Source organism: Lonchura striata, chromosome 2 (genome assembly GCF_050655825.1).
Source record: "Lonchura striata isolate lonStrDom1 chromosome 2, ASM5065582v1, whole genome shotgun sequence".
NCBI lineage: Eukaryota > Metazoa > Chordata > Aves > Passeriformes > Estrildidae > Lonchura > Lonchura striata.
In genome coordinates, this window is record NC_140704.1 from 49,327,131 (window position 1) to 49,349,976 (window position 22,846).

At 35.0% G+C, this 22,846-nt stretch overlaps 1 protein-coding gene across 40 annotated transcripts in view; it reads left to right on the forward strand.

Moving 5' to 3' along the window:
* Window positions 1-22,846, forward strand: part of CLASP2 (cytoplasmic linker associated protein 2) — a 139,216-nt gene that overhangs the window by 98,659 nt on the left and 17,711 nt on the right. For 9 of the 40 annotated variants that reach the window (XM_021553196.4, XM_077786418.2, XM_085573353.1 and 6 more), the window contains 11 exons: window positions 1,084-1,110; window positions 3,063-3,233; window positions 4,120-4,227; window positions 7,794-7,856; window positions 8,530-8,636; window positions 11,902-11,925; window positions 12,384-12,628; window positions 13,183-13,246; window positions 18,192-18,355; window positions 19,053-19,131; window positions 19,289-19,339. In XM_021553196.4, the coding sequence (XP_021408871.1) occupies window positions 1,084-1,110; window positions 3,063-3,233; window positions 4,120-4,227; window positions 7,794-7,856; window positions 8,530-8,636; window positions 11,902-11,925; window positions 12,384-12,628; window positions 13,183-13,246; window positions 18,192-18,355; window positions 19,053-19,131; window positions 19,289-19,339 (1,103 nt within the window). The remainder of the gene's footprint in view (window positions 1-1,083; window positions 1,111-3,062; window positions 3,234-4,119; window positions 4,228-7,793; window positions 7,857-8,529; window positions 8,637-11,901; window positions 11,926-12,383; window positions 12,629-13,182; window positions 13,247-18,191; window positions 18,356-19,052; window positions 19,132-19,288; window positions 19,340-22,846) is intronic. The other 31 variants (XM_085573354.1, XM_077786441.2, XM_077786447.2 and 28 more) reach the window with 22 other exon arrangements.

The window sequence follows — 22,846 nt, forward strand, 5'->3', positions numbered from 1 at the left end:
TTTTAAGGCACATTAAAAGGGCAAATACAAATGGACAGGCAAAGGAGAATTCTCAGGCACTGTATGCCAGCTATTTGAGTGATGCTTCTTTATGTGACTGAAAATTTTCACAGCATTGTGTGAAGGTGATGCTTAATGTTTCCCTACAGGGGATTGTTTTAGTTCCCCAGCTTATATAATGTGAGAATAGCTTCATATTAGATTTAAGCTGTTTTTTTTTTTAAACCACTCTAGCACAGATGCTTTTGTTAATTTTTGGGTTACAGCTATCTTTTGTTCAAAAATCATTTTATGAAAGACTTGCAAATTTGAAAGCTTTTACAAAAAAGATTTTTTAGTATTTTAAAAGCCCTTTAATCTTCTATCTTTAAATTAACATAAAATAAATGCTTCATTATTTTATTCTTATCTATGGAAAAAAATGGTTGCATTTTTTTCCTCTTCTTTCCTGTTTGGTTGTTGGGTAATTTGACAGGGTCTGCTAAAATTGTATTACAGTCAACATTCAAAGAATTTCTGAATGGAAACAAATTCTTTCTTTTATACTCAAGATTACTTTTAAAGAGGAAAACGAAAAATTCTATGCAAGTCTTTTCAGTTATGCCATTGTGAATTTGGTTTTTTTGTTTTGGTCATCCACCACACCTGCAGCTCAGTTCCTTTACTGTTGTGTCTCAAAAAACAAAGTTTTGATCTTGTGTGTAATTTTTGTTCAGCTGTTGAACTTACTGAGCCTTTTGGCAATGTAATATTCTTTTCAAGTAATATCCAGGCTGCAGTTTCATGCTTAATTGAAATTTAATTCTTCAGTGTTGAGTTGTTGATTAGAAAGCTGAAGAATTGTAATTTGCTTGTGCAGCTTTGCTTCATCTGCTTTGTACATAGCATTTGAGTTTAATTCTTCAATTGTGGAAGCTACTTAATAGCACTGCTTTAGCATAACCCCCTTGTGGCTTTTTTTCCTGTGTGAAATGACTAAAGCTTTCTTATTTCCATTTGCCATTCATTTTTTAATCTGCTCTGCTCCCTCCCTCTTCATGGATTATAAATCCCTACCCTAATCCTGCCTTTACACTTGTTCAGGATCACAGTCTGCTAACCCCATTGGTGGTAAGAGTCTACAGAATTTGTGTACACATCATTGTTTGATCACCTGTTTGACATACCTCACTTAAGGACCCTATTCAGCAGAAATTCTGGCTGGCTTTTTTCCATATGCTGCATGTAATTTAATTGAGTGCAGACCTTATGTAGAAAGCAGGAGAGATGGCAAGGGTTTGTAATTTTGGAGTAGTGTCTTTGTAATCTTTCATTCATCATTCAGCTCACTTAGATTTGCTGGTAGTGGTGATACTGAGGAGTATGCCAGTGCTCCAGTGCTGTTACTAACATAGTATTTTCAGGCTATGTAGATTAATTCAGTCAGTTTATGCTGCAGTGGTCCACTTTGCAGGTCAGACTATAGAAAGATTAAATAAATTATTAGAACAAGAAGTTGCATTTCTTCTGAATATTCTGAGAAGACTAAGTTTTTTTAGATTTCTGACCTATTGAAGAAAATGTACAAGTCTGCAGCATAGTGAAACCTTCAGCAATATTTTTACTGTTTCAAAGAGATACAAAACAGGAAGAAAGCATACTAATATCAGATCTAAGTTGAAATACCCTTATGTGAAGAAACTGTCAAAACCTTAATTTTGTGCATAACAGCAGTTTTATAGGTTTGCTTATTTTTCTGTTGCTATAGAAGTTGTGCTTGTTTTTTTCGAGGCTGCATAATACTTTATTTATTATTTCTGCTGAATAGGCCCACAGTTTGGAAAAGGGATTTTGCTAAATAATCATTTCAACTTTGAATTCAAACAATGAATCTGAAAGCATATGCATGGTACATTTTTTTAGATTTCTTCTTTCATTTAACATATGTTTTATTTTGTTTGGGATTTTGTTTCTTTTCCCATATAGTCAAGCTTTAGTCAACTTGTATCTTTTTTTCAACATGGCTCATAAGAAGTAACCCATGAAATTCACTTGAAAAGTTGCATGTTGTCTGTAAATCTGATAGCATCACTGTGGTCATACAGTTACCTGATTGTATTTTAAAGATTATGGAAAGGTACAAATCTGTGTGTAGTCTTCGATTGAAATTCTGTTTTGTTTTTTATTTGGTCATATTTCTTGAATTGTACAACTGAAAATAATATAATAATATCAGCTTGTGACAGAAATTAGTTACAGTTAGGGAAGAATGAGTTCTTTTTTAAGAATGTAGAACTTAAATATTCTGTAACTGAAATATCAAAATTAAAGATAAGTGACCACGGTTTCTGGTAGTGATACTGTACCTTGAACACCTGTAGTACTTTGTACTATACAGTTTTAATTAACATAAATTTAAGACACTTAAATATATCCTAGTCAATTTTTTTGCTTGTTTAAAACTAATTGAAGATTTTCTGTAATCTGTTGGGTAACATCCACAGAAATGTACATGAATGCTCTGTCTTCTGTCACATTTTATTTAATGTCAGAATAGTCCTTGAAGACCCTATGCATTTAAAAGCAAGGGAGAAAATTTCAAATGTTAGGAAAATCACATTAATTAATTTTAACGTTGGTTGCAATGGAAGAGCTGGGATCATTATGAAATCCTAGTTAAAAATTTCTCCCTTCAGCTTTCTGACAGGTTTGTTTGTTTGCTTTTCTTTATTAATAGAAAATGTGGTTAGTGAGACCACATAGCTTAAAAAAATAAAGGAGCACATTAATTTTAGGGACCGTGGAACTCTTGACAAAATCCAGAAATAATAATTTTGGGTTTTTGAGCTTACGTAGTGCTAAATACCATGTCAAGTGCTTCCTTGCATTGATAATTTTAACTACCTTGTATGCAGTACAAGAACGTGGACCAAGGCATTCTATTTCATGTTTTTACCTTGTAAGTTTTTCCTGATCATTTCAGTCTGCCACCACCTTCCTACTAACTCCAGGTATTATTTTCTTTTTAACCATGATTGTTTGTCCACTGTGCTGTTGCTAATATTTATTTATTCTATCTTCAGCTGGCAGTAGATCTGGGTCTCCTGGAAGAGTTTTGACAACAACCACACTTTCCACTATGAACACAGGAGTTCAGAGAGTGTTGGTGAATCCTGCATCTGCACAAAAACGGAGCAAAATCCCACGAAGTCAGGGATGCAGTAGAGAAGCTAGTCCTTCTAGGTTGTCTGTAGGTAAGAGTCGTTTTTGGTTTCTTTATAGCCCTTCTACTTTAAGTGCTGGTTATCTACAGCTGCTATTTAGTTATAGGTGGATGGAAAAAATAGATTACATCCTAGAACGTAGCTGTTTTGTGAGATTAGATTTTGATACACAAGACAGTTTTAAACTGAAGCCAAAATTTGAGGGTTTTCTTGTCAAAATGTTGTAGTTGTTCTTTTCCTCACCTCTCTTTCTTCCTTCTCTTTTTTTCACTTCACGCCCAAAATACCCATATCCTTTCAATGAATGTGTGTTACCATTTTGAAAGCATGTTCTTCATTACTTCATGTCTTCCATGTATGTGTGTGCACATGTGTAAATGCTACAATGCTAAAATGAAGGTTACATGTCTTCAGCCTCACAGTATAATTTGATTACACTTTATTGCAAACAATGTTATTGGAAAACATCTGTTGATTTGAATGGTATTGATGCTGTTCTTCCTTTGTATTTCTGATTTTTATCTTAGCCACATAATTTTATTTTCCTTCTTCATTAAGCTCTGGGATTTTTCATTGGTGCTGCTGTTGATTAACTTGGTCTTGAGCACAAATTCTGAATCATTACTCAATGTTGCTTGTTTTTTCTCCATCCTTTCCAAAGGATCTTTCAACCATTCTGTAAAGTTGGTAAATTCCATTTTAAGCTGTGGAAAAAAAAATTTCACTTAGACTAATCCAGCACAATCAAGAAAATCTGTAAAGAGGGTTATGACTTAAAACGCGACATAATCATCAATGTCTTTTCTTAGAAATGCGTCTTTGATCTTACTGCGCAACAGAATTGCATTAAAACTGCAACTTTTCTTATGTCTTCTCCCTTTGTGCCGCTGTTTGTCTGCACCCTGAATCATACTAGCGCGAGGCAGCCGCATTCCTCGTCCTAGTGTGAGTCAGGGCTGCAGCAGGGAGGCCAGCCGTGAAAGTAGCAGGGACACGAGCCCTGTCCGCTCTTTCCCGCCCCTCGGTAAGTACTCGGAGCCTTGTCGTGCATGGCTGTCCCTGCCCTTCCTTCCGTGCGCCTAACGAATCCGTGCCTCCTTCATTTAGCTTGTAGCTGGCCACCGTGTTCTCCCTTCCTTTGGCTCTCCCCTCACTTACCTGATGGAGGATTGACCAGTGTGTGAATGGGCTGCACACAGGAAAAACACAGGCTTTGCTAGGCTTAGTCTGAAGTGCTGAGTCTAGAAAGGTGTATGATGCGTAGTGTCTAGATGCCACCTTGAAAAGGTGCTCCTGCTTTTTGATATTTTTTTGAAATCATGTGTTTCTCTTTCCATTGCAGCACTCATTGCTTGGGTACTTGAGTGCAGGTACCTACCTAGTCAATGGATTATTTTAGTGTGTAAGGAGATAATACACTTTATTATGTCCCCTTAGCTATATGGTCAACAGCTCATTGGTCTGACAGAAATGGCAAGGTTTTGCAATATTATCAGTCTGTTTCTGAAATGTCAATGAGGCATAAGGATATTAGTTTATAATTACCATAGCATATTGGTTAAGGATTAAGGAAGCTTTTCATCTTTACTTATCTTTGTCAAGATTCCAACAAAGTTGATAGTAAACTTTGCTTAAAGTGCTTTTACATATTGGGTTTGTGGATTAGGGTTTTTGTTTTGCTTGTTTGGTAATACTAAACTCTCCATGCAATTGAATCTGAAACAGATTCTTTATGGTGTTACCTTTGTCTGAAGTAGTATTCAGTATGTATCCTTATTTGCTTTGTCCAGCGTAGCATATGGTTAAGTTCTTCATAATACTAGCTGTTAAACATAGTCTGAAAATAGTAAATCTCTGGTTTCTATCTCAAATTGATGCACCCTATTGTACTTCTAATTAGCAGTGGACATATGTTTTGGTCTGTTAGGGCTTCCTGCCAGCCATGGTTTTATTGGAGAGTACAGATTAATTGAATGAAAGCTGTTTCAGTAACTAATGCTAGTTTGCCCAGGTGCTGATTAATTGGGAAATGATACTAAAAGTAGGTGTTAATATAGGATCTGTTAGGAAACCTGTATCTTTTTTTTTTCAAACATAGCTAGGAGATTGTGTTGAAGCAGACATGTACCTTCCATTCTTTCAAAAATGGTATTTTGCAGAACTCTTTGTGCTTTTGCTGCATTACAGCTTGAATTGAATTATATGCATCTAGGATCAGATTTATGTTTTTTAATTGGTCGTATGCTTGCTATCTTAAGAAGTCTTTATCAGGCAATACCATGAGATGTGTTGCTGGGATAGATGCCACTGGAGGTTTTATTCTTATTTATGTAGTTCAATTTTATAATTCAGATATCAAAACAGGTACCTATATTAGTGAAATAGGTGGAATTGTCTGGTAGCACAGAGAATGCAAAGTAACATGTATAGGAATCCAGAATGGATTTAAAAGGAAAAAAAAGGAAATTATACTGAGAATAAATAAAGATTCCATTTAGTATTGCTTTTTATTTGGATTATTTAAAATGTCATTCAGTGTTATGTTGGTACAAGTGAAAGATGAAATAAGGCAAATTCAGCTTGTTGTAGCTAGAGGTAGTTTGACGTTGGGATGAATAGGAGAATGTAACTTGTATTTCCTCTCATTGTCAGCACAGAAAATTTTTACTTACGAACACAAATGAAATAAAATTGATTTTATCCCCCTTTAGGGTATAAAATTATCTAAATGCTATGTAATTACTTCTCTGCATACATTGGTATGAAGTGTTTATGTAATCTTATGTTGTCTCAGTATAGTGTTATAAACTGGGAGATAAGAGCGATGAAGAAGCAAGTGATTTGTAATTTATATAGAAGTGTCCACTTTCATTAAATATAGTCACTATTAGATATCAGGCTAGTATAATGTCCATCTTAGTGTGAGTCCATTTAAGTCTTACTTTGATTCATCCTTTAAAAAAATGCAATAGGAAAAGTAAACATTTGACAATTTCTGTAGTTTGAGGGGTTCAAAGAATATTCTTTAAAATATGTTTTGGAATGAGGTAGGCTTCACCCAATATATAGCACTTTTTTTCACTGTCTTAAAAACTTATCCAGCATATTTCAAATTTCGCTTGAACCTTTAATTTTCAGGGCTTGTTGATGGAAAGTAAGGGGAAGGTTTATCCCATTAATGATTGTATTTAAAGAGCTGTCAGCTGTGATGTCTGTGTTGTGACATCCTCAGTCCTGAGGATGAGGAGGAGCTGAGACACACTTTCTAAAAAAGAACCAATTCCATGAAACATTAATGCCAAACTAAAATGCCCTAGCCAAACATCTTCATGTAGGATTAGTTAGAAAAAAAAGTACATCACTGTACCTTATGTAAGGAGTAGAGAACTTAATGTGGAAAGACAGTGTTTTTTCTGGGATCTTTACAGGACTTAGGATCATTGTGGAAGTGCATTCAGGTTAAAAGGTTTTTCCCAAACTGTTATACATGATTCAAATCAGAATCTTGAATGGTCTTTGTTGATCAAAGAAAAGGATGATCAATTTGATTTGGTTTCTGTTCACGCTACTTTATATATCCAGAAGGAGTAAAATATTTGCATTTACAGTTATTTATTAAATAGTAAGATTTTGTCTGGGGGTTTTGCCACTGTGGGTGGAAAATTGTCATTTATGTGGTGATAAATTTCTAACTTAAGTGAACTGAGGAAAAAAGTTGAATTGTTTAAAAACATACTTAAATTGAAAATTGTTTGTTTTAAAACAGAAAATACTAGCAATGGTGAGTCAACTTCTTCAGAATCACTAAAAACCCAGTTTTATACAAGTGCCATAAGGAGTGGGGTACCCAGTTTTATTCAGAAATCCTTAAGGATCTCCAGTTTCTATTGCATTAAAGAATCTTAATGAGCTGTAGTAACTAGTATGTGTTTCAGCTTCACTTTTTATTTATTTAAATAAAATAGTAAATATGTGAATTATTAATTGCATTAGCTGGCTTATGTTAAACTTCTAATTATAATTGGATAATTATAACTGCATTTACATAGTAGTGAGTTTTTACTGAGATTGATTTATCTGCCAAATAGGCAAGAATTCAAGTGTTTACAAATTGTCAGCTGTCAACACAGCGGGTTCGTGCAGGAAGCTCTTTTACTGATAATGTTTGATATGTGAGCTCTGGCTCTGACTGGAGCACGCAGAAATTAGTTAAGTCCACAATGCAAGACCATTATCAGTGGACTGATAACTTTTTAGGTATTTCTGATCATTTTGTTTGTGTGTGTGTATGTGCATGTGTGTCTGTGCACCTTTTCTTCTTTGAACTGAAATGTACTTGCTTTTACCCTGCTCTTAATCTTGTAAATTTAAAAAAAATTATGCATGAAATGTCCAGTGTACATAAACCTATATAATCATATTTGGTATAATCAAAGAACTCCTCTGAAGATTTTTGCTTCTGTTTAATACTCAGTTTCTTGTGCTTAAGCTGAATCTTTTTGATAAATATTCTCTTGTTCGTCTGAGCAGCTATTGCAGCCCTTTGATTCCATGGTCATAGATAGGGTTTATATAATCCTGTTATTGCAGCTTCCAGACATCACTCCAGATCAACTGGTGCCCTCTACGCTCCTGATGCTTATGGGGCCACAGGTGAAGGATGAGTACCCTTTGCTGTCATCTGTGCAGTCATCCTGGATTTTTTTTTTTCCCACCCACTTGGTTATTCTCATAGTTCAGTTTTAGAAAGTGTTATTTATATTAATTTGAATTTTGTGGTTTTAATAATCCAGATAGATGTGTTTATGTTGCTAGATTTTGTCTCCACCCTCATCCTCCAGTGTTAATAATTTTTTTTCCTTAACAACATTTTTTTACTTGCAGAAGAACTTTTTTTAGTTTTCCATTTTTTAGTATTTGTAGAGCATTCTTTATGCATGTAGTTTTCTAATCAACAGTCTCAATAGTCTTCCTATTGTATGTGCTTTCTTTCTAAATGAAAACAAAAACCCAAAATGAAGAAGACATTAACTTTTTGAAAAAGCTAAGCTTCTTTCACATAAAACCATTGTTCTGTAGGGGTTTTTCCATGTGATGTTGGAACAGAACATTTGTAGGTGACTGGCTTTTTACTTGAATTCTTACTTTTGTCTGTACCACTAAAGACTTCAGAATGAAAACAGTTACTTTATCCAGTGCATAATTTATTAAAAATGCTAAGCAAATGCTTTTCTTCTGCTTGGGTTTTTATAAGTGAGTGTGATATTTACATCCCATCTTTCTATTCTGATTGAATTCTTTGTATTTATTTTTGTTGTTGTAACAGGTACTGGCTTTGGAATTAGTCAGTCAAGTAGATTGTCATCATCAGTCAGTGCTATGCGAGTTCTGAACACAGGTTCTGACGTGGAGGAAGCTGTAGCAGATGCTTTGGTAAGAATCACACATTTATCTAGGTTACAGACTAGGTTACATTTATTGTTTTATCAGCTTCTTGGAAAAAAAGAAAAGAAACTGAGTTGGTGGAGCTGCAAGTATTGGAATTTTCATTTCCTACAGAAGTTTTAACTTTTGAGAAGCATGCTTTTTTTTAATGATAGACAGGAAACAGTTTTGGACTATTCAACAGTGTTGAAGTGGCCCAAGGAGCCTCTTGAGCAGGTATAACTAACCAGCAATTTCTCACAAAAGCCAGAACAACTTCAGGACAGGTTGTAGGGTTGTTACAGCTGGGAATGATGACAGCTAAAGGCCTTTGCTTGCCAGAAGTCTGAGTGCCATTTAAAGGTTTTTCTGTCTGACAGCAGGTGAGATCAATGGTGAAGAGAGAAAATGATGGCTGGGCGGCCAAGCCCCACACAGCCACTCTCTCTCCCCCACCACTGAGAGAGAGAATCAGGAGGGTAAAAGCCAGAAAACTTGTGTGTGGGGGTAGACAGTTTAATACGGAAAGCTAAAGCTATGCACCCAGGCAGAGCCAAACAAGGAATTGATTCACTGCCTCCCATGGGCGGGCAGGTGTTCAGCCATCTCCAGCAGAGTAGGGCCCCATCACACACAGAACTGACTTGGGAAGATAAACACCATCACTCCACACATTCCCCCCACTTTATATACTGAGCATGATTTCACATGGTCTGAAATGTCCCTTTGGTCAGTTTGGGTCACCTGTACTGGCTGTGTCTCCTCCCACTCTCCCATGCACCCCCAGCTTCCTGTGCAGCATGGCAGTAAGAAAAGCAAAAAGATATCAGCTCTGTATGAGCCCTACTGAGCAATAACAAAACCCCTCTATATTATCAACTCTCTGAGCACAAATCCAAAACACAGCCCCACAGCAGTCACTGTGAAGAAAATTAACTCTAGCTCAGTCAAAACCAGCACAGCAGGTAGTATCTCATAAGTTTAGTTTTTGTTTTCTTTTGTTTTCAAAATGTTACACCTAGTTAAAACTGTTTATTCTCTTTCTTAAGCTATACTGTTCTTTAAAAGGGTGGGTTTGGCTCCTCTGCCTTCCTGCCCCTGTAAGCCAAACTGAACGCATGAAGTATTTTTCTATCCTGATATTTACATAAGCAAGCTGAAATCCTAGGTTAATTTAAAATACTGATACTATGTATCAGATAATTTTTTATCAATTATTATATGCTATTTGCATATCATTAAATATGTGTAAGTATCTGTTTTCTAGTTACCAGAATGCTTTAAATAAATGGTTATTTCTCTGGTTTAAGCAAAAGTTATTTGGAAAGTTGGTAAAAAGCTACAAATTAGACTCTAAATTACTGTCAGAACTGAATAGAGAAACAAAATTTCAAGATCTGAAGAATTCTGTCATATTCTTAGTATGATTATTTATTGATTTGTTGGTCAGTACTTTTTTCTTGACATAATAGTTTAAAATTTGTGTGCCTTCACAGGCGTAGAGATCAGAATATCTGGGAAATCTTTGATAAGAGGTCATGGTGAAGTTGCATGCATTTTACCCTTTCTCTTATTACAAACTTGCTAAAAGTTTTCAGTATTAATGGCTAATGCTGGTTTGTAAACTGAAAGTCAGTCTGGATTTTGGAGTAGGGAACAATAGAAAAACAGTCCATGGGACATGGAAATTTTCTGGCTATAGCTGGATAGCCTGTGCTATGGTCCTCTCCACACAGATGCATCACAAAGAGTATCTTCAGTACTTCCAGTAGCCTGTTAGTTTTCAAAATTCCTGGGCAAATTATGTAGTAAGAATAGAAGTTGAGGAGAAAGTCATGTTACCAATGACTGCTCTTGAGGCTTGAATATGTCCTGCTTTGTTGAAGCAATAAAGCTTCTCCAGAGAAACTGGTTTGCATTGCCTGGATCCAGAATATCATGATGCTGCTAGAAATGTTAGAGGAAAATTGGTTTGTATATTTTAACTAGAGTCTGACATTACAAAGAAGGATCAAGAACTGCAACATTTTATTATTGTAGTACTTGCATGCCTGGTTCCTTGCCATGCTCTAAATGGTACAGGTGTCCTGTACAAATAGGTCCATGTAGATGGAAATATGGTAATAAATACCCTTACTGTTTTCTGATAGATTGAAGATTCACACTCATAATGGTATTTTTAAAAGGTAGAATACAGAGTTCTGACTTACATCATATAAATACAAAAATATTCCAGATTGTGTTACTCTTTTTTATGTTATGAAAAATACTTAGCCAGTTTTAGTGGTGGTGAAGCCAAAGAGGTGTCAGTCTTCTGCTTAAGATCTGTATAAAATGCAGCAATAATGGAAATCTTTCCATATTTTGTCTTCTACTTTAATACCATCCTTGGCATTTCAGATTCATTTACTGAAAAATCCTTGTTTTCCTTATGATGTCTCTTTTCCAAAACACTTAATATCTCTGTGGTTTTTCCCTTCAGTTATTCTCTTACACATGAATGTATGCTCATTCTGTTGACAGTAAGCCTCCTTGTTACCTGTTGTATTGATTAATTTGCGATTAATATTGTGGTATCCTTTAAGCTATTCCATGGTTAAAAACGAGAACCCTGTGTGAATGGCAGTGGTAATTAAGGGGAAAATGATTGCTTTTACTACTGCTTGAGTATGTAATGGAACTGAGTTTTTAAATGCTAACTTCAGTTCCAAAGTTTGAATGGCAAGAGCTGCTTTACAGAGGTGTGTGGGGTTTTTTTTCATTTTAGGATAAATAGCTTTTTTTCCCCTCTGACCTTTGGTATGTTGTGTTTTGTTTTGTTGGATTGTTTTTTTTTTTTGTTTTAGGAGATTTAGAATTTTGCATTATGTAATCAGTTTTTTTGTAGACCATTGACTGTAAGTGTTGCAATGACAAAATTTAGATATTAAACAAATAGTTCAAATCAAGGTTTTGTACTTAAGTAATAATTGACTGCATGTGTTAAGTTAATATGTTCATGCTCAAATATCACTGCATAAGACACAAAGATTTTGACAGAGAAGTCTTTGTGATCAACCTGCCCATGCTAGGTAATATTTTACTGGGAATGGAAGCTTATCAAACTACTTCTTGACTATGTGTGGTGTGCTAATCAGACACAGAGAGCTAAGAATAAAATTTACAGTAAGACTATATGTTGTCCAGTGGCAGGAAGTTTATTACTCACAGTGCTGCTATGCCTTACCTTCCTGTTTTCAATTTCTGTTTCTTTTCAATAATTTACTGCTAACAGCTCTTAGGAGACATACGGACTAAGGTATAGAAACTATTTTTCTTCTTTAATAGTTTAATATTTTTCTATTAACATGTTTGATACAAAATGAGTTAAAATGTCAGTATATGTGTAGACCTCGGAATCTTAAATTCTGTAACACATATAAAGATATCAAATGAAATAACTAACTTGCAACAGTCTTTTGTGACCCTGTTATGCAATTTTATGGGTTCTTGAAAAAGACCTAAAAGTTAAATGTTTCGTCAAACATATGTCTTCTCTCCATTTGCTTTGGGTTTATGTTTGGAGTACTATGTAAGCTATACTTCAAAATATTTTCATTAACTTGGTTTGACCTGCTGAATGGTTGGAGCCATTTGTCACTGCAGGGAGTAGGGGTCGCACCAGTTATTGAAACTGTTGGTCTCTCAATCCATTATTGATATATTGTATCACCCCTTTGAGAATCAATGCTGATCTGGGGTGTCTCTGTACAATAGAAGAAGCCCGTGCGAAGAAGATACGAATCATACGGGATGTACTCAGATGATGATGCCAACAGCGACGCATCAAGTGCCTGTTCAGAAAGGTCCTACAGCTCCAGGAATGGGAGCATACCAACCTACATGAGGCAGACAGAAGATGTGGCTGAAGTCCTGAACCGCTGTGCCAGCACCAACTGGTCAGAGAGGAAAGAAGGCCTTCTAGGCCTGCAGAACTTACTGAAGAACCAGAGAACTCTGAGGTAGGATGACATCTCAATAAAGAAACATCTTGTTTCTGTGTTGGTGGTAGGCAGGGTGTTGTCTTTGAGAGTAAGATGGGGAAGGAACAAGAAAGCTTTTCTCTATTTAGGCTACTAATGTGTATTTATATACTAGTGAATGTAGGAAATTCAAAATTGAGAATTCTTGCCATACAGAAGGTTCTTAAGATGCTTCCATCTACTATCAGTAGAAGACAATTTTTTTTTTATTATTACTATAATTCTGGGGGTATTTATTCAGAAGAAATTTTTTACTACTCTCTACTAATAACACCTTTTTCAGTATCAGCACTGTTATGAAAGTATGGTACAATATATGGGACAGTTTAAAAGAGACATTTATAGATTTAAAGTCTCATTTTAGATGAAAGCTATTACAATTTTACCCATGTCTCGAACAAAATGGTTTCCTCTCCTTAGTTTACTAGATTATTTGATTCAATATTTACCCTTGATTTCACTGATTGCTATGCATTAGTGTTCTAGCAGAACTAGCAAGGGAGTTGACTAATTTATTATTGTCATTTTGACAGTCGTGTTGAGTTGAAAAGATTGTGTGAGATCTTCACAAGAATGTTTGCTGATCCTCACAGTAAGGTATGTGTATGTCTTTCTTACTTTCAATAAATGTCTGAAAACATAAATTAAAAGAAAGACAGTTATGGTAAATTACATCAGTTATATTTGCATATGTAAAATTTCATAAGCAAAAGTAGTTAATGGTATCACATTTCAATTTAATTTAGAGTTTTGAACTAGATAATTTTCTCCTTTATTCTGCAGGATCATGGAAATAAAGTGAAGGTTAATGTAATATAAAATGCATTGAAGTAGTTAAGTGTTTTGTGCTCAAAATCTGTGTTTTTAGGAAGTTGTTGTTTACAGAGGCCACTTCAACACAAGTATAGATTTTCTCTCAATTAGAAGAAGAGGCTCTGCAGTAATCTAAGTTAAAAATAAAGTTTTCTGACTAAATCATCCATAATCAGATAACTTTATAATAAAAGAAAATGAGATGTGTTATTCCATTTTACTTAGGTAATGACTCAGTATGAATGATATAACAAGGAAAATAATGCTTCTGTTTTCTAAGGCAGTTAAAATCTTTTAAAGTGAGTTACTTTGCATTATAGTATTTTTAGGTTTTGTGGGATGTGGGTTACTACTACAGCTTGATTAAATGTTGCAGTTTCTTATGGCAGAAGGACTGCAGGTAAGGAAGGAGCCTAAAAATTTAATAATGTAAAAAACCCACATAAGTTTATATATTATTTAATTATAGGCTTGCTTGGAAGAAGTGGTATCTTTTGTGTTGAGTATAACATGTCGCACTTTGTATTTTGGAATTGATAAAATTATAACAATAAATGAGTAATAGGGTATTATTTCAGAAGTATTGACTTTTCCCAGAAGAATCCTGAAAAAACTACTGTGATTATGCACTACATTTTACATATTTTTTAAGTCTTCCTTATTGCTGCAATGGAAAATTAAATTCAGAGTGATGAGAGGTCTTGATAGGTTAACTTTAGTGTTCATCTGTCCTCTTTATTTTTCCTGTTGGAAGAAGTGACAGCTGCTATCTCTGACTCCATGTATTTTGGAAATAACTTGCACTGCCAACAGCAACGTGGTATTAAATAGATCACATACTGCTGAGATCCAGAAGAAAAGACCTAAACCAAGCAGTTAAAAAGAAGGAAACGTTACGTAAAAAGAAAAGTCAAAGCAGAGGAAAGAATATTAAATATTGAAATATTGCTGGAATATTTACTTTTTAAATGAAGTAATGACCAAGTTGTTAATAGCAGCTTGGTTTAATTGTGCTTGTTCTGTGGTAATTAATATTTCAGCAAGGCATATGTCAGAGCTACTGTGGAGATTTTTGTGTAGCATGGGAACCAGGGAAGGATAATGAAAATGTTCCAAGCTTTAGGTGTATATGTCAGAAGAACATTTTGCCTTTTAAATAAGCCTTTTAAAATGTTATATTGACTTATTCTATTTGATTGTTCTGTTTGCTGGCCACTGTGATATGAAATAATGTAGCTTCAAGAAACTCTGGCCTGTAACCTGTGGTACAGCTGTTCTGGTCACTGAAACCTTGCCTGCTTTTTAATGTTGCAAAACTATTAATAGTTATCAATATGTTATCAGAAGAACCCTTTAAGTATTAAGAGTTCATGAGCTGTGATTTTTTTTTTTTTTATCACACACATACGCCTACATAAATCTCATCTTAAGACTCAAGTGTCTATAGGAATTATTCTGTCATCACTTTCGTGGGAATTTATAAGGTTTACTTCAGCATGATACTGGATGGAGGGAATTACATAGAATTAGTAATAATTAATAATAATATTTGAAGGAGAAAATGGGAAAATGACTTAAAGGACGTGCCAAGTGCTTATTTTAAAATTATATTGGGTATCCCAATAAAGTTACTTAAATTTGTCATAAAAATTTTGAAGTACCTTTTTTGTTTTATTTGGTTTATATTCCATACAGGAACTTCGTATTGATGGCCACTAATTTGTGTGTTTTTATCTTTTTCCCTTTTTTGTTGTTTTGTTTTGTTTTGTTCTGTTTTTGTTTCGTTTTGCATGCTGTCCCCTGTGTTGGAACTCTCTTTAGAGAGTAAGTTGGTTCAATATTTGTTGGAAGCCTAACCTTATTTGCATGAATGTGCAATTAACCCCTTTTCTCTATTTTTCTTCCCCAAAGAGTTCATGCAGTGTCAAGCCTTTTGCAATCATAAAATGCTATAAACAAATAGTAAAATGTGTGGTAAATTTTCGAGATGTGCTTTATCTACTAATTAACTGACATTGTTTGGTTATGCATTCCTGCTTTATATTGTGGTGGTTGGCACATCTGAAAAAAATTCACTTTAGGGGTAGATCACTTATAATTATTTCCATATCTATTTATTTTTTTCCACTGTCAAATTATTATGATGCTTTAGATGGTTGATTTCAGAATTTCAGTTTGCATCATAAAAATGGAAACTGCAATTTTTGCAGTATCCACATACATTCTTCAACATACAGATAGTTGAGTTCCATTTTCCATTCCAAATTCATCCTTTACCTTAAATGCTCTTTCAGCCTTCTTAAATTCTTCATGCTGAGACAAAATGATGTATTAACTATTTTTTTTTAAATGCAACAATTACTTACCTTTCTCTAGACATCCTCTGTGGTAAATGAAACAAAGCTTGAAAACAAAGCTGAGTCCTCAATTATGTGTATTTTAAACGGCTAAAACATCAGCACAGGATCTTCAGTACTTTTGCCATAGTGAATCATAATTCAATTTATAATTATTTCAGTTTAAGCCACTTTACATGTTTGAAGTGTCATAAGAAGTCCATATTACTCCATCAAGTCAGAGCTTGTAACCAGTTTGTTTGGCCTACCATGTTTTAATGGAAAAGCCATGTGTGTCAGGGTCTACAAACTCAAATAAACAGGTACAGGTTTAAATTCTGCTGAGCTGTGTACTTCAATTTGAAGGATTTTGTGAGACATCCCCACATACACATACAATGTAATCTTTATAGCACCAGAATTTGTTTGCCTAAGTCTATTTTCCCCTTACTTTAGGACTGTGAAAGCTAAAGACTTCATATTACAATACAGAAAATACATATTGGTTTGGTTTTGCCTCTGTCTTATAACTGTGGTTACTGTTTGTGAATCCACAAAATTATGTATTGTTTCAGGTTAGCCTGAGACAGGTTGTTTCCAGTCCTGCACATAAAAGTCTTGTCCCACTACTGGCAGGATAATTTTGAAACCTCAGACTTGAATATACATCTACATAGACAACCCAGAAGTTGGCAACTTTTTTCCCAATTTTTAATATAATTTGTCCCAAAAGGGAAATAATTAAAATAGCTATTCCTGATGGGCTTTATATGGAGTAGCGATTTGTATTGTTTTGTTTCTAACATGGATATTTAGTATTTAGGATATCTATTAAAAAATTTCCCCAAGTCTCCAGTAGATCCTGAAAGAGTCATAAAATACCTGATTGCAAGGGAGCATCAAAGATGATCTGGTCCAACCTTTCCTGATAAAATGAATCTAAGCTTATTTTTTATTTCTAGTGTAAATTTGAAGGCACTTCTTTAAGAGCTACTTTTATGGATTTTTTTCCACTTTATGGTGTGAATATGCTTTCCCTGACTTGATGATCAACATGAAAAGCCATCAAATTTCCTCAGTGAAGAAGGCATGCAGCAGTATATGCCAGCTCCTCCTTACTTGCATCAGTGCTGTGGAAGAAAGTCTGCTTCCATGTCCTAGTGTGTGGAGCTATGTGAGGTGTGATCACAATCTGGGGTTTTCCACTCTCACAGAAGCAGCTGAATTTGGCCTAATGACAAGGCAGGTCAGCTGCAGAAGGATGTGGGGTTCCAGCCCTTGCTCTGCACCAGCCACTTCTAAGCTTGCACCCATGTCATAAATACTCAGGAGGCAAAATCTGCCCAGCCCTCTCTGTACCACGGCAATGCTTCTGTACCCAACTCTGTGCTGGAGCGTGGGTTGTGAAGGAACCTTTTCAGCTCAAACACCAATTTTTCATGTCAGGGAAACAGGAAACCCATGGGCCACACAAGTAGAGAGTGTATACATCCTGATTTCACTCTTAGGTCTGGAAAAAACATAAAACTAGTGAGATATATTAAAAGAGCTGTTTAAACAAACTTACTTGTCACACCCTCCTTGACCCCTTCCCTCCAAAAAAAAGTCCTCCTTCCTGATGTGAGTCCAATTAAAAAATATGTGGTTTTGGTTCTTTTGCTTTTGTTGTTTTGGGTTTTTTTTTACCTAATGCAGTCTTTTCAACATTATTTGTTGAAAAGAAGACAATGGATAGTATGTTTTCAAAAAAATGAAAGTACTTCTGTATTTTAAACACCTGCCAATCTGAAATCTCTTGTGGCTTTTCTTCCCTACTGTGGTTAATAATTTTGTGTTGGGATACCTGCAATAGTAGAAGAAGCTTGTTCTGTTCTACAAGTAGTTTCTGTAAAGGAATTGGCCAGCTGTCATGATTTTGCAGTATTTAGTAATGCAGATATTTACAATTAATATTTGTTAAAGAATTCTAGCAGCTTTTTTGGTTTTAAAGATAAAGTGTTTTTGTAGTCTCTGAGGAATGTGACAAATCAACTTAATGATAGAGCTCGAGAGGGTGAAAATTTAAGTTTTACTGGAAAAATTGAGGTTGCGCCAGCCATCACAGTAAGCATTCCTTTTCTTGACGAAACTGCATGGAATACCTAATTGTTAAACTTCTACAGAAGTCGGCTAACATTTCCAATGTACTCTTCTATCAAAATCCAATGAAAAAGCAAGGCAGATTTCTTTCTTTTCCTTTATTTTTTTCTTTTTTTCCCGCTTGGCTGCAAAACACTGCCTTTCTCTGCCTCTGATTCCCTTACTGCTTTCTTCGTTTGTAAGTTCGGCATACGTCAGTGTCGTTTCCTCTTTTGCCCCATCCTACCCTTTTTCCATCTTCTTCTGCCTTTTAGGTGTTCAGTATGTTTTTGGAGACACTGGTTGACTTCATCCAGGTCCATAAAGAAGATCTGCAGGACTGGCTGTTTGTATTGCTGACACAGCTGTTGAAAAAAATGGGTGCTGATTTGCTTGGGTCTGTACAAGCAAAAGTTCAGAAGGCACTTGATGTCACAAGGTAATGTGTAATGACTCTTTAAAAAGCAGTAATAACATAGGTGTTAGCTATTCTCAAGGGCTTTGCTGCTTTTATTTTTTTTTTTTTTTTTGATGTGCTGTTTATTACTGGAAAAATGTACAGCTCATGACAGATCTTGAAATTTTACTAAACCTTGTTGCTTTGGCGTTTTGGTTTCATGAAATGAGTCTTACTTGAAAGGGTTTGAGTCCTCAGTGCTGAACAATTGATATGATACTACTTACTTGATTCCAGAATGTGCATTTGAACCATGTATGTTGTCTCACCTTGTGTTCAGTGATGTAGAAATTGTGTTTGCACTTCTTTATTTTGCTGTGAAAGTTTCACTAGAATATTCCTCTGTCAGCTTTAACTTTTAAGATGTTATGGTAATAACGGATTTGCTTTCTGTCTTCCCTTCCTTCTCCCCAGACTTCACTAGTTTAGCCTGATTTAGAATCAGAATTCTAGTATATCATTCCACATTACTTATATTATCTGTTCTATCTATAATTGTTTCATAGCAGGAATTCCTTGAATCTTGTCCTTAACATGCTAGGTAAATGTTTCTGAAAGGTCAAACGCAGTGGCAAATGGTAGCAGTTTCAGCTTTACTGAGAAGGGTGAGGGCTTATTTGGTGCCTCTTAACAGTTTGTAAAAGAAAATCTAACATAACATTATTTTGTTTGTTTACAGGGAATCTTTTCCAAATGACCTCCAGTTCAGTATTTTAATGAGATTTACTGTTGACCAGACCCAGACACCTAGTCTGAAGGTAAGACTATTTAGGCTTACTTTGCAAGCAGAAATCATCATTAGTAGAAAATTGCTTGTCTTAATTTTTGAATTTGGGTTGTTATTTTTGTTTTGTGTAAAAACAAAGAAAAAGGAAAGGTTTTCAATTAGTGGATTTTGTTTTTATAAACTTTCAGACAGTCAAGCCAGCACTGCAGGACCAGCTTCGCTCTTTTTGGAGCTCAAAGGTTTTTGTCTGAATTACTGTTTTTATTCTTAACCCTATGTGAAACTCTTACAGTGTTACCAATAATTTTTATTTGAATGCATTGTATGCTGCTACTAACCTTTGCGAGAAACTTTAAGCATGCAGATGCTCAGTTTTAAACATGATACTAGTATGAAAATGTTTGCTGCAAGAGTGGTCTAATAAAAACACAATACAGTAAAAATGAGCAACAAAAATGTGGCTGCCTAACATCCAGCTGGTTATGCAAACTCACTTCTATCAAGTCTTTTCTAATTTTATGTTTGTGATTTCCCATACTTTTTTCCCAAGTTCATATATATATTTTCCTGTGTTCAGCCTGATAGGCCTTGAGTTATTTTAAATTATTCTAATATTGATGTGAACTTGTTACTGTGTTAAAAATCAGCTACTTCTGTGGTACACTCTACTTTTCTGAAAGTGGTGTGTAGCTTTATAATTACACACATTTTTACCTAAGAATCTGTAGTCCTTAGACCTGCCAGCATATCTGAAAAGTAAAAATGTATTCTGTAGTACACTTGCAGTTGCAAAGAGTGTTGATTTTAGAACAAATGCATCAAATTGAAAGATTTATAAGTGATGGGAATGGGGAAATAACAAGCATATGGTAACTGGCATCTTCTGCTCTATCCTGCACGAAATATTTTTACTCAGTTTGGTACTGCACAAGAGTATGAATTTTCTGGAGTTATGTTGAACCTAAAGTCACATGAATATGCCTTTTTTGTCTACAATACAGTAAAACTTATATTTTTAAGCTTTTGAGGACAGTTGATACGTTGACCACTGTTGCTTCGTAGAGCTGTGTTAAAAAGGGACTGCTGTCATTTATTGAAGACAGCAAATGAGGTAGTAAACATCAGTTTGTTGTTTAAATGAATCATTGGAACAAATTGAGATTGGTTTTATTTTGCTTGGTTTTCCTTCCCAGGAAGGTGAATTTGACGGTTGAGATGTTCCTTTTTCCATACACTAGTGTATAGCTGTTAAAGATGTATCAAACACATTTCAAAGCTGAGAGTGTAGATTTGAAAAGAGACATGGACTTCTACTAGGCTGATTTGGGATTGAGTTCAAGATTATTCCCTAAATGGCCCAGAAGGAATTCCGAAATATGAAACACTTGATGGGAAAACATTCTGAAACTAATTTTGAGAGAGAATTCTGAAATCAAGATGCCAAAAAAAGTTACCTCTATAGAAGAATACCTATAGTTCTATACTGTACTGTAGTATAGTTTGAAGCAAAATCGAGTATTTAGAATAAATTTTTAGGATAGTAAATTCTATAGCTGTTTAAGAGACGATAAGCTTTCTTCCCAGAAAAAAGTGGAAGCTGCCCCCTATTTCCTTTTTATGTGGTAACTACTACTTCAGGATTCAGACAGTAAAGTTATTCATTGCCCACAGATCAGAAGAATCTATTTAAAATCTACATTATTGAGTATTTTGCCTCAATCCCATCTTCAGTGCACCCAGATAGAATAATTTATATAATCAATCGAATAATTGATGTGATCAAAACCCACAAAATAATTAATAATCCTAGAGGACTACTCCAGTTCTTGAAGTCTTCACCTTTTGTTCTTTGATAAATTATCTCATTGTATTTCTTCTAGGAATATTGAGAAACAGCATTTGCTGTGGCAGGTAAAAGACAGAAAAGGGATTTTCAGCATCCCTAAAGATAGTCAGATACAAGGAGGGGATGGTAGATTAGAAATCTGAGCTGTGTAACGATTCCCTTCTACAAATTACTTTTTTTTCTGGTTTTCATATGATAGTAGTAAATAATAATCATCCTTTGGAGTAAGCTGTCATTGTCATTCTTACACTTAGAAAGACAGTTAAGTCTCAGACAGTAAAACCTGAGTTTTTAGAGGGGCCACAGAGGTGGATTTGGATAGCTGGGCAATAAGAATGCCAGACATAGAGAAGATAGAATTCTCCTGACCTAATCCATGAAGGATGCAGCTTAGTGTACTGTGCTATATCTGTCATACTTCTGCAGTCATTTTACACTTTGGTGTGGTGAATTACTCAGACACAGTTTAGAGGTGCCAGATGTATGTGTCTGTGTTGGTCATATGTTTGGATGGGCATAGGAGTCAAATATTCTAGGTGAGATACAATCTATTTAGCTTATTTTTGCAGGTACAAATCATAGTTTCCAAAGGATGGATATTGTTCTGAAATACGCTTCCAATCATCACTTCATTTTTCTTGGGTTTCATTTCTTCTCAGTCTCAGTGAGGACTTGATTTAAGCACTGTGACCAAAGTTCAAGTTTCTGAATCCTTCTTTACTTTGAAAATGCTGATTTCTTGACAAAGGTTTTTGCCACAGTTGATAGGAAGATTTCTTTTTTTACCCTGTCAGCATTAAAATTTCTGGATTAAAAAAATCCTAAGTAACACAGATTCGCAACAATTTATCTTTAGTGTATACTTTAGTCATTTGGTTATATGATAGCACAGGCAATCACTCCTAAGTGTTCTGTAAGTTAGAGACAGACACCTGGGATGTTGCAGTCTGAAAGTGATAGTATTGAACAACTTCATAGAGAGTGGTTTCAATTTAATATTAAATAATCATTGTAAGAATTCTGGAGATGTTTTCATTACAGTCTAGAAATTTTTCTCTCAGAAGGATTAAATGGATTGTTGAAAATGTTAGCCTTTTTATTTCTAAATTTCAACTCTATACGTAGTTACTGGAAATATTGGCAAAGATACTTCTAAAGTAGATTTTATGCTCTGACGGAGTTTTACCTCAATGTGGGGTTTTTAATCTGTAATAATACTGGCTTATTAAATCTGACCACAGAAACGTGTAGCCCTTCCAGATTTTTTTCTCTCAGAAACAATTAGTAAAAAATGCTTTTTTCAAAACAGCTTTCCAATTTAGCTTTGGGAATCCGTCTCACTGTGAAAAGCTCTCTTAGTAAGAGCTCTGCATTCATTTTCTGTTCATTGCTGTTCTGTCTGAGTGCCTCCATCTTTGCAGAAGTCTTTGCAAGTTCCTCAGGAAGCAGTTCAAACACTAAATCCTGCTTTCTCAAATACAGTACTTCAAAGTCTCTTCATTGAGAGAAATACCTCTGGGTGTTCCAAGTGTTACAGTCCTTAACAGCAACCTTTTTCAAGTCTTACATTAGGTTTATTTAAATCCTCAACAGTCAAATGTGGTGGTGTCACAATGGTTTCCCTATGTAATCTAGAAATATCAACTATTGTATTGAATTTGGAAAGCCATGTGGCCTAAGGTTTTTTGCCACAGAGATGTTCATGGCTTGTTTTTTTCCTTGGAAAATTGCTAGCACATACTGTGCATTTGTAGATACTGATCTGCATAAGATGAAAGCCTTCAGCTGCTGCTTGGTGTAACTTCAGAGAAGTTGAGCTTTAACAGCTGCTTTGAAAATGAAATATTCATTATTAATCCTTATTTGTGTGTGCCAGTGTATCTTGAGTTTTTAATCACTT